Source organism: Dendropsophus ebraccatus, chromosome 8, assembly GCF_027789765.1.
Source record: "Dendropsophus ebraccatus isolate aDenEbr1 chromosome 8, aDenEbr1.pat, whole genome shotgun sequence".
Taxonomy (NCBI): domain Eukaryota; kingdom Metazoa; phylum Chordata; class Amphibia; order Anura; family Hylidae; genus Dendropsophus; species Dendropsophus ebraccatus.
Window position 1 is genome coordinate 41946418 of NC_091461.1, and position 12239 is coordinate 41958656.

At 42.9% G+C, this 12239-nt stretch overlaps 1 protein-coding gene across 1 annotated transcript in view; it reads right to left on the bottom strand.

Annotated features, from left to right (window-relative positions):
• PLPP4 (phospholipid phosphatase 4) overlaps positions 1 to 12239 on the bottom strand; it is a 116747-nt gene that overhangs the window by 36829 nt on the left and 67679 nt on the right. The window contains exons 2-3 of the mRNA XM_069979055.1: positions 3016 to 3124; positions 1644 to 1734 (exon numbers count right to left, since the gene is read on the bottom strand). Of these exons, the coding sequence (XP_069835156.1) occupies positions 1644 to 1734; positions 3016 to 3124 (200 nt within the window). The remainder of the gene's footprint in view (positions 1 to 1643; positions 1735 to 3015; positions 3125 to 12239) is intronic.

Below are 12239 nucleotides of genomic sequence, written 5' to 3' on the forward strand. Positions count from 1 at the left end.
TGAACTTAACTTTTAAAGCAAGGGCTGCATGCACATCGCTACAATGTATGCACAGCCCATGCTGCATTATTATAAGCGATGATGTAGCCAATTAGAGCTCGTTTACTATAGCGATCCAACCGTCTAATAAGGCCCTTAGGATGGGTTTCCACATATGTGTCCGTAATGCATTCAGAATGCAGAGGAAACCATGCTCCTATTTCTCCACCAACAGCCACTAACAGCCACTACTGAAGGGAGAAATGGGGCTTGGTTTCCACTGCGTTCAGATATAATCTAAGGCTCTGGGACTCCAGCAAACCCCAGTGAAATAACCTGAGAAGGAAGGATGCTACACCTCTGGTTTGGTGATTGAATGTACTAGCCATGAATATTAAGCCTACTTAAGCGTGGTAATACCTGTTCGCCTTCCTACAGGGGAATCAAGCTTCTCCTACAGACCATCTCCTAAAACTAAAATCTAGAATCTCTTGACCTAGCTCCTCCAGGGAAGGACAAATTCAGCTGCAACTTCTGGAGGCTGTGGTACTGCCAAAGTGCATTAGTTACAGAAAAGACTGCAATCACGGACCATTTTTTCGGTGCTCCTCCATTTCTTTTTTAGACCCTGACTCCAGATTGGAGGTTGCCCAGCACCACTACTCCACTTTTCCACAGGCTTACCAATCAGGAGTCCATCTTGGCCACTGGTCTATCCAAAGAAAACACACCATTGTCTGTGTTATCCGGCATCATGCAGCGTACTTCACTTACTGGCTGCACCAGATGGCCTTGGTCAACTTATAATGGAGCCTGACCAGTGTCGCCGGACAGAGATTGTGGCCAGCCAGGCAATGAAGCATTCCATTGCACGCTTCTCCTTGTGATACCATGAGATCGGTCAGAGGTTGAACCCAAAGCTATCAAGGCTTTTGCCATGTCTGTCAACATTTTTTTCCAATAATGTGGACACTTTGCATGGCCTGTGAGGACTCTAGTAATATTAGGTTTGTTCAGCTTAGAGTTGATCTTAGTTACATGTATAGGTGTATGCAAGCTGAAAGAATGGATACATGATGTATTCATTACAAGAACTGTACAATAGACCTGGGGGCATGGATTACATGTTCACACATCAGTGTAATAGAAGTCAAACTATAGAGGCCCCACCAAAGGGGTAATTAAGGCAGATACTATGTCAGCATTTTAAAAGGGTAAGAAGTCTACTTAATAGCAAATGTCATTGAAACCTATACATAATTTACTAATGATTGATGTATAATTGATCTGTGAAAAGTTAAAGCCGACAATTTTTTTTTTTCAACCTAACTAATTATGTAACGTCATACACTACACTACAATCATGGCATACCGTGCCCCATTGCCAACACCTGATACTGCCTTACATAAAATTACACACTTTTTTTCTGTGGATGTATTTAAAGTAATAAAGGATCATGATTTTATGGGCCTGAGTGCTACGAAAATTTCTTACATTGGACTTATGCACCTTATGTCCAGCAAGCTCCTGGACTTCGTTTGCACCGCTCTAGATCCTAGAGGACACTTCATGGAAAGGTATGGACCGGAATAATTAGAAAGCATAATTATGGTTGGTGAACCTATTTGTTTATAAAATTACAATGGCTTTAATTGTTGCTTACCCAGACAGGCTTCTTTGATCTCTGTTCTGTCTGTCCTCTGGATGATTTTCACCACAAAAATGACAGCCAGGGGTGTCAGAAATGAAATGGCCTGTGCAAAATGGAACAAGTGGGAAGTACATGTGCATAGTATTTAAGACACTCTTTAAAATACCATAATGACACCTCTACCATCATTAAAGGGGTTCTCCGGAGGGGAAACTGGTGTCAGAAAGTTATACAGATTTGTAAATTACTTCTATTTAAAAATCTCTGGTCTTCCAGTACTTATCAGCTTCTGTATGTCCTGCGGGAAGTGGTGTATTCTTTTCTGTCTGACACAATGATCTCTGCTGCCACCTCTGTCCGTGTCAGGTACTGCCCAGAGGAGCAGCAAATCCCCATAGAAAACCGCTACTGATCTGGACAGTTCCTGACAGACAGAGATGGCAGCAGAGGGCACTGTGTCAGACTGGAAAGAAAATCTAGGTCAGGTCAACTTAGCCAATTTGGTGTTATCCTTTAATCAAGTGATAAATCAATTTAGGATACTATTACACGGAACGATAATCAGCCGAATTGGCCCGATTCGGCCGATTATCGCTCCGTGTAATAAATGCAATGATCAGCCGATGACAACGATCATCGGCTGATCGTTGATATAGGTTAGACCCTATTTTCGTCGGGCGCCGACCGTGCACCGCTGCGTGTAATAGCGGTGCGTGGCCGGCGACTAACGATATACAGGCGGTCCCGGCCTGTGATTGGCTGAGCGGCCTACCAGCTGACAGGCCGCTGTGAAGCTAGAGCGCGCACGGGACCCCCGGGAGAAGCGGACGGCAGGAGCAGCCCTGGAATGTGGATGGGTAATGTATGCCAGTTTAGCAAGGGCTGCAAGGACATCGGTAACGATGTCCTTGCAGCTCTTGTCAAACGATTATCGGGCCGTGCAATAGGCCCAGTAAACGAGCAACGATCTAGCAGATCGCTGCTCGCTTACAGGTATTATCGGGCCCTGCTCGGCCCGTGTAATACCACCCTAAGGTTCAGGAGATGAGATAGAGGGGGCTGGAGACTGAGCCATCAGACAGATATCGCTCTGAACAATGCTCAGCAGGTGGCACTATATGTGAAAACAAGGAGACTGCCGAAGAGAAAATGGGCAAAATGTTACATAAAATATGGAAAATGTGATTTTAATACCATAATAAATACAATGCAATAATAATACAATAAACACTAAATTTAAAGGTGTCCATAGCTCTTAAAGTCATCTGCAGGCATTAAGATTTTTATTTTAATTAAATACAAGAAATAGTAACAACAATTTCTTTTACCTAAAAAAAAAATAATGTCACATTTTATGTATCACGTGTATCAGAATTTAACTTACAAACATCAGCCGTGTAGGTATGTTGTCTGACTGTACCAGGGGATTTTTATACAGCCAGATCTCTTCTGGTTGGATAACACGCTGGAATGGATCCAAAAACTCTGTAAACCTAATAGAAACAGCACAAGAAAAGCGGATTAATAAACAAATGCTAAAAAAAAAATCAATCATGTAATCTATCTATATACAGTACTGTAGTTATTTATACTCTCAGTTGGTCAGTTGTTTTACACTGTTGAATAAAAAATACCGTAGGGACCATATTGTGTGAGATTTAGAGCAGAGTTTCTCAACTTTTTCAAGTCAAGTACCCCCATTTGATGAGATACCGCAGCCGAGAACCCCCCCCCCCCTTACTGCCACCATAGGCTCTGTATAAAGTCTCTGTCAGCAGTTGTTTCCCAGATCAGATCCCCCCATAACAATGTGACTGACCTGTAGGACGAGTAATAGTGCTCAAGCAATGACAAATAATAATCCCCCCTTCCACAAAAATAAATCCCCCTTACGTAGTAATAGTACCCCTTGTAGACGTTATTAACGCCTCATTCCTAATAATAACACTAGTTCCCTGTGGCCAGGAATAATGCCCACCCTGTAGCTAGATGCAATGCTTCCTGTAGCCAGATATGTTCCCAGTAGCCAGGTATGACACATACAACAATGTATGCCCACTGCAGACAGGTATGATCCGGATATGCTCTGTGCAGCCGGATATCCCACTAGCCAGGTGGATATCCCACTAGCCAGGTATGCCGTCTGCAGCTGAATATGCCTCTTGCAGACAGTATGCCCCATGGAGCTGGATATACCCCTAGCCAAGTATGAACCCTTGATGCCAGAGAGGTCCCCATGCAGCCACATATTTATTTTTCAGCCATATACCCCCCACCTTGTAGCCAGATACATGTGCCATATTTCCCCCAGAGCTGTCATTGAGGACAAATCAGTGACACTTCTGAGGTCATACGCCCGCTCTCCTTCCGTTTCCAGGCAGCGTTACCAAGCCCCACCCCCTGTACAGTACATTGGGGTAAAGAAAGTGGGTGGAGTCTGGAGCGGTTGTGATTGACACTGGAACATTGCTGAATAATAGCAATGTTCCGGCACCAATCCCTCCCACCCCCCATTTTTTTTAAACCTCCCACTAGGAGGAAATGGGTTTTAAAACAATTTAAATATCCCTTTTTTTTTTTTTTTTTTACTTTTCTTTACTAAATAGAACATTTTCTCCTTGTAGACGCCCCTGATACTGTTTTAATGGTGTTTGAGGCAGAGACTGTTTTGCTTCACACAGTGCCCCCGGATAAGCAGTTATGCCTCCAAATAGTAGAGAAGTCCCATGTAGTAGGTAGGCCCTCTGTACCTCTATATAGTAGTGGAGTCCTCTTTGTGCTTCCATGTAGGTAGCCTGCCCCTTGCCCCTCAAGTAAGTACTATCCCTCACATAGAAAGCTCCCTTGTTGTCTGCCCCCTGTAGTAAGCCCCACCGTGGATAACCCCTCTTTTGTTAATCCCCCTGTAGGTAAGCCCCCCTAAACAATCCCCCTTGTAGGAAACACCCTCCCATGTAGGACATCCCCCCTCTGTAGTCATCGTTCTTGTAGGTGAACCCCATCTTCTGTAGTTAACTTGTCCCATAATGATGTCACATTGGCTTCAGAATGTTGCAATTTGACCGTCGGAGAGTATAAAAGGGGCCTCTGCCCACCTATAGCTTGTCTCTGTTTTGCCATTCTTTGGTGATAGGAGACTTCCCTCTTGGAAACAATGGGGTTGATCTTGCGATTTGTGTTTCTGGATTTGATCCACCCTACACAGTGCCATATAACTCATATTCAGGACGACTTCTCAGCATAGATATATAACATTCTGTCCCATGAATTTTCAATAGAAAAACCACCAGCTGCCACTATGTTTAAGGTAAGTCTCCAAGTACTATCCTTGAAATACAGGATGATGATGATTATATTATTATTACTATTATCATTCATGATACGATTAGGCCATAAATATTCCTTGTATTCATTAGTAGATCGTTGTCTGGGATGTCAGGTTATTATTTCTTGTCTTTCAGGACTTTTCATCATGGATTAAGAAGATTCTACCAGCACCCACTATTTTTCAGGTAAGTCTCCAAGTACTATCCATGCAATAAATTATTATTATTATTATTATTATTATTTCTTTTCTTTCAGGAATTCTTATACTGGATTAATATCATCTTGTTTTATATCTCTCCGACCAACAACCCAAGACCCTAGAAGTATGAGGCAAGTACCAAGTACTATCCATGTGATACAGAATTATTAATATTATTTTCATCCATGATGAGATTAGGCTGTGAATATTTCTTCTATGTATCAGTAGTTTGTTGTGTGAGAAATCATATTTTTTATCGTCTTTCAGGACTTCAGTCGGAAGAAGTTATTCCCCACATTAGAATTATATTACAACTCTTTGGGGTGAGTTATAGTTCCTGTATATTATTTTACCATCATTACACTGCCCATGTAGCACCAATTGAACTGTTAATATACTTAAACAGGTTATCCAGTACTAGAAAAACCACGTCTGCTTTCTTACAAAAACAGCACCCCCCCTGTCCTAAGGTTGTGCGTGGTATTACAACTCAGCTCCGTTCTTCATGTACTTTAGTGGGTCTCAGATGCGAAGCCACATCCAACATGTGGACAAGAGTGGCGCTGTCTCTGGCAGAAAGCAGACATGTTTCTTTAAGCCTGCATAACTAGGGGTGTATACCGATGAAGGGAGACCCAGTTCACATGTCCTATACGGTGCCTCTTTGGCGCCACCCCTGAGCATCTTCTCATGTACACAGCAGCCTACACCATAAACAGCATTTACACTGCATGACCTCAGGTGTCCACGGCCCCATATAACAGATTTTATTTTCTTGCAGGAATTTTTAGTAGACCCGGTTGATGACCTATGTGTTCCACCTGGTCAAAGACGGACACAGGAGCTCATACTGTATATTTAATGGGGGAGGTTTATCAAACATGATGTAAAGTAGAACTGGCTCAGTTGCCCCTAGCAACCAATCAGATTCCACCTTTCATTTCATGGAATGGAAAATGAAAGGTGGAATTTGATTGGTTGCTAGGGGCAAGTGAGCCAGTTTCACTTTACACCATGTTTGATAAATCTCCCCCAATGTGCACATATTATTTTAGATGCCTCTGATTCTCTTTACAATACTTTCTATGGAAATGTTATTATCTTTGAACCCTTCATTTTTACATTGTACAGAATAACAGATCCATTTGCCGCCCAGGAGAAGCCGATGATTGTACAGAAAATGTATAAATGGATAAGAACTAAAGTGTTTGGGGTAAGGGATGAACTCTTGTATTATAGGAAGCTATCCGCAGTCAGACATGACCCCCCTCCTGTTCTGCTGCAGGATGGACAATGAAAGCTGGAACTGCTCTAGTGGCTTCATACTGATTCTTCCTGTTTCTTTCTATTAGAGGAGCCCCCACTACCCGTAGTTCCCAGAGAGGTTGCACCCGGCTGTATGGTAACCCTCCGTGATTGGCTGATCAGTGGTGCAGTATTCACACTACTAATATTGCCACTTTTTGCTCTAGTGGTCCTGGCTTCCTTGCTCGCACATGAGGAGGAAGTCAATGAAAGAGCAAATTCCTCTGGTGTCAACAACCTGCACCTCAATGATGAAATTCTAGAAGCTAAACCAATACCGCAGCCTGAAATCCCAGCAACAGCTGAAGAAGGGCAAAATGCTGTCTGAATGTGCCCGCAGAAAGATCAGCAGCACCACAAGAGACATCGAGGCCAAAGAGCTACCTCCAGTCCACACCGCTCAAACCAATGTAATTCAAGGTAAAATTCTATGAGATGGAGCATGTCAGACCAATACCATCCAACCACCAAAATCAAAAGGCTCAAAGCGCTACAGAACATCGAGAAAGAGAATTGGTCTTAGACCCCATGTCTGTATATGACCTACCGCCTCAACAGGAAATTGTGGTAGAAATAGTTCAACAGACATGACCAGCCAACTGGTCACCTGCCCGGTGCACCGCCAGAAGCTTTGTATGATTCCTCAGCTGATTCTGGTGTGGCTCAAGGCCCGGGGAGAGCTAAGGGACGAGCTAGATCATATTTACCATATTAATAAAAAATATTTAAAAATGATATGATGTGTCATTTGAAGGGCTGTAAAGAGGAAACCGTTCTTCTGAAAGGGGGATCTGTCTAGGACATGGATCAGGAACCTGCAGCCCTTCAGTTAGTACAATAGTACGATTCCCATCATACCGGGCAGAGTTTTGTCTTTGGCTGTCCAGATATGATGGGAACTGTATTTGGCAACAGATAAACAGGTCTAAGACCTTATTTACTCTTATCAGGCGGCATTCCCCTTTGGTGCAGTAGAAAAGTGCCAGAGGGAAATGCATCTTTGAACTGATCCCATTGATTTCAATGGGACTGTTTAAAGCATCCGGCGTGTTAATAGTGCTACCGGATGTCAGAACGCTGCTTGCTGTGTGAACGACATGCGTCTCCCGATATTTTGCACCAATGATACGATATGATAAATTGCTATTACATGACAAGGGTAGGAAGGTAGAGGGCAGGGAAGGTTGAAAACAGCTCAATGCGACTCCGTACCCACAATCTGTCCCCCCCCCCCAAACCACTTGTACCTTCGGATAGCTGCTTTTAATCCAAGATCTGTCCTGGGGTCCGTTTGGCAGGTGATGCAGTTATTGTCATAAAAGCAACTTTTAATCCTGCAGCGCTGTGTCTAACTGTATATGCATTAGGCTGGCACCACCTCTCTGTCCTTCCTCCCCACCCTCCTCATCATTAGGAATGCTCCAGGCAGATTGCTTCCTATTCCCCACCTGTGTGTATAATTAACATGGGCTGGATCGTTAATATACCTGTGCAAAGCTCAAACAGCAGTAATTGTTCCTGGATCATTCCTAATGATGAGGAGGGTGGGGAGGAAGGACGGAGAGGTGGTGCTAGCCTAATGCATATACAAATATAAGCCCCAGCCGTTAGACACAGCGCTGCAGGATTAAAGGTTGTTTTTAAGACAATAACTGCATCCCCTGCCGAACGGACCCCAGGACAGATCTTGGATTAAAAGCAGCTATCAGAAGGTACAAGTGGTTTGGGGGGGACAGATTGTGGGTACAGAGTTGCTTTAAAACAAGACTGGAAGTTGTAGCCAAGCCAGAATACTCTCCAGAACCAGAGGTTATCCATCTGTAGACAGCTGGCTGCAGAGAGGCCTATTCTCATGTGACCAAAGGGGTAATGTTACTTGAACATGACTTTCCCTTTATGTCAGTGCTTGACTCCAATTAGAAGCCTTAAAACATGACTGGGGATTTTAGCCAACAGGTCCAAAAGGTGGTGTTGGAGATCTATTTTGGACATCTTTCTTCTGAGAATTCCCAATGAAGCATGAATAGCCTATATGTTTCCATAATGTTTTAGGGAGAAACATTACCCCTTTGGTCCCACAACAAAAGACCTCTCAAATTCCTGCTCTGTACTAACAAGTGGAAATAACTCCAAAACAGTTGTCTAGATATGGGCAATCTCTCTCTTTTGTCCTGGGTGAAATCCCCTGTCATGTTTTAAGGCTTCTAATCGGAGTCAAGCACTGGCTTGAAGGGAAACCTATCTCCTAAGGTGGTGTTAGCATTTGCTTTGCATATCCATCCATTTTCCATGTCATTGTTTTGACTGCACATTTCACACTTACCACTAAGCCCTTGCAAAAGGTTAATATTAAGTGACTTTTCAGCATATGCTACCTACACAGGGGCAGGCTGGATTTACAATAGGTAATAGGGGCAACCGCTGTGAATGTTCACACCACTGTCATATAAGTTCATAGGTCATTTTCTGGCATTGTTTTCTTATTCTAGGTGTCTGCTGTCGAGTAAAACACAGAATCTGCTATTGCAACAGCTCGGGGAAGATGCCGGCCCCCATTATCATGTTAAGAAAATAGAATAACTATTACAACAATTGGAGCATACTGATAGAACAACTTGTAGCACCTAATCTACCTAAAGGTATTAAAATGACATACTACATAGATATACACTACATACAGACAGGAATGGTGTAAATGCAGCTAATGTCTCCGACAAGCTGTAAACCTCTTAGTATAGATGAAAACAGAACATGCTTTACACATAAAGGAAGCGCCAGGAGTTAAGACAATGTTCTCTACTGATACAGATCCCCATTACTTCTAAAAACAAATGCTTCTCACCTTGTCTCATGTTAACAAGAGTTGTACAAGTTGAGTGACGGCAGAAGAGGACGGAATAGAACCAAAGTGCTATAGGAAATCTGGTAATGAGACAAACAGGAGTGTTGCCCTATCTGTAATAAGATGTGACACTGCAGTAGAAAACTTACAGGTACATCTGTCCCATCTGACAGGGGCTGAAACCACTATACTGATATGTTAGGACATTGGCTCCCAAGTGGTTTAACTGTATTGTGCAAAGATGTGTGAGGCTATGTTCCCACAACTTCTTTTTTTTTTTTGCAAAAAAAAAAAAAAAATCTGTCTTTTCATAAAGATGGACATCATTAATGATCATAATCATTAATGACGTCCATTTTTATCAGAAGACGAACATTTTCACATACAAAAAAAGACCTTGTGGGAACATAGCCTTACTGTGTTACATTGCATGCCAATGTTTCTCTATTCTATAAGTTATTATTAGTATGGACAATTGTTCATTAAAAATAAAAAAGGTAAATAAGCGTTGCATAAAACAATAATATACGTGATTATAGGAAACTTTGTAATATATCTTATCAGATAAAAATGTCTCTTTCTTTGCTTATCAGGCTCCTTTCCTGCTCCCTTCCCAAATTCATCATTTACTTTGAAAAACAGCCTAAAATTCCAATTATGTTTACAAGTTGGTCTAGAAGATCACTGAGGGATAAGTTACATGCTGCCCGTAGGGGCCTTATTACAAAGCCCAATTTTCTATGTAAGCGAGCGCTGATCTGCTAGTGCATTACACAGCTTAATGATCATGCAGCTAAGGACATTGTTAGGCTGCCTGGAAAACATGGACATACCCATAGGCCATAGGCTGCATCCATGTTTTCCAGGACACTCTAAAACTGCATCAGACTTCTTCAGCCACTGGTAATAAAATGCTGCACACTTACATGCTCGTGGTTCACTCATCTCTAACAGGTACCCTTTAAAGAAAGTTATAGATACAAACAGATCGCCCGGAGGGAAACAAAATGAAACAGATGTGTAATGTGTACGGAGACTTCCATTTCATTTCTTAGCGTATGTCTTCTGTGCGGTATCTAATTCAATAGCTTTTACTGCTCTTAACATTGCAGGAAGTCACAGCAAGATCTGATTAATCAGTATTTGAACTGTATCACTTTTCTCTTCTTAAAGGAGTAGTCCTGCCAGGACCCCTTTTTTCAGAATGCCTGGGGAAGGAGTGGGTAAAAAAAACAACAACATCCACTTACGAATTTAAATTGTGAGCCCTAGGGAGCAATAATTGGCAAAACTATGTGAAGTGCTGCGGAATCTGTGTGCGCTATGCAAATAAAAGCATTATTATTACCTCCCTGCCTCCCACTCTGCTGAGTGCAATTTCGCTGATCCAGTTTCGGCATGTGGTCACTTCCTGGTATTGGAATGTGACGTGGCCGCTCAGTCATTCTGCTTCTGTAGCGGTGTCCCGCCTCCACCACTAAAGGGCGGAGCGAGCCTGCCTTGTCAAGTCTAAATACCAGGAAGCGGCAATAAACCGGAGACTGGAGCAACAAAATGCAGGCGGCAAAGTGGGAGCCAGGGAGGTAAGTGGATGTTTTTTTGTTTTTTTTAACCATTCCCTCCTCAGGCATTCTGAAAAAAAGAGGTCCTGGCCAGACTATACACTTTAAGGTGTGCTTCCATATGTGTTTGGAATGCTTGCCGAATTCAGTGTAATTTATACCCCCAAAGCCGTGCAATGTTGCCAGGATTATCTAAACCATCACACAACTTTTTGGGGAGAAATAAGAGTGTGATTTCCACTGTGTTCAGAATGCATTCCAAACTCATATGGAAACACAACCTAAGGCTATGTTCCCACAGTGGGATATTAGCGTAAATATTCATGATCATTATTTGAGGCCGTTATTACCGGTAGATGCCTGTCATTTTGTGCTAAAATGAAGGCCGTCCAAAAAGACAGACGCCATTTTTACATAGTGGGAACATAAGGGTGCAGTCCAGGTACTGTAACTATCTCAGATTGGTTATTATTTTCTTCGCTGCAATACGGAATTAAAGGAGAAGTCCAGCAAAAATTTTTTCATTGTATTGTCCCCCAAAAGTTATACAAATGACCAATATACACTTATTACAGGGAATGCACTTAACCCCTTAACGACAAAGGGCGTATAGGTACGCCCTATTGCCGGTAAGGGCGTTCAGAGCAGGGCCGCACGGGTGCCGCTTGTAGCCCGGGACCGTAGGTATTAGCGGGCATGGTCCGATCGCCGTGCCCGCTAATACAGTAATCAGATGCAGCTGTCAAACATGACAGCTGCATCAGATTACCGGATCCAGCGTCTCCCTGGTGTCTAGTGGCGGAGATCTCTCCTCCGGGATGTTATCCCGGAGGAGCGATCTCCGTTTCTGAAGCCGGCCAGGGACCGCTCCAAGATGGCGCCGTACCGGGCTCGGCACTCGCTTACTTCCGGCTGCAGCAGCCGAAAGCAAACGAGTGCCGATCTCATGGATCTCTGCAGCATATCTATGCTGCAGAGATCTCAATGAGAGATCAAAGTGTATATACTAGAAGTCCCCTAGGGGGGCTTCTAGTATATGTGTAAAAAAATATATATATATATAGTGTTGTTGTCAATAAAAAGCCCCCTCCCCTAATAAAAGTCTGAATCACCCCCCTTTTCCCAGGTTATAAATGAAAGTAAACAAATAAATAAATAAATAAACAAACATGTTTGCTATCGCCGCGTGCGTAATCGCCCGAACTATTAATTAATCACATTCCTGATCTCGTACGGTGAACGGCGTAAGCGCCAAAAAATCCCAAAGTGCAAAATTGCGCATTTTTGGTCGCATCAAATCCAGAAAAATTGTAATAAAAAGTGATCAAAAAGTTGTATATGCGCAATCAAGGTACCGATAGAAAGAACACATC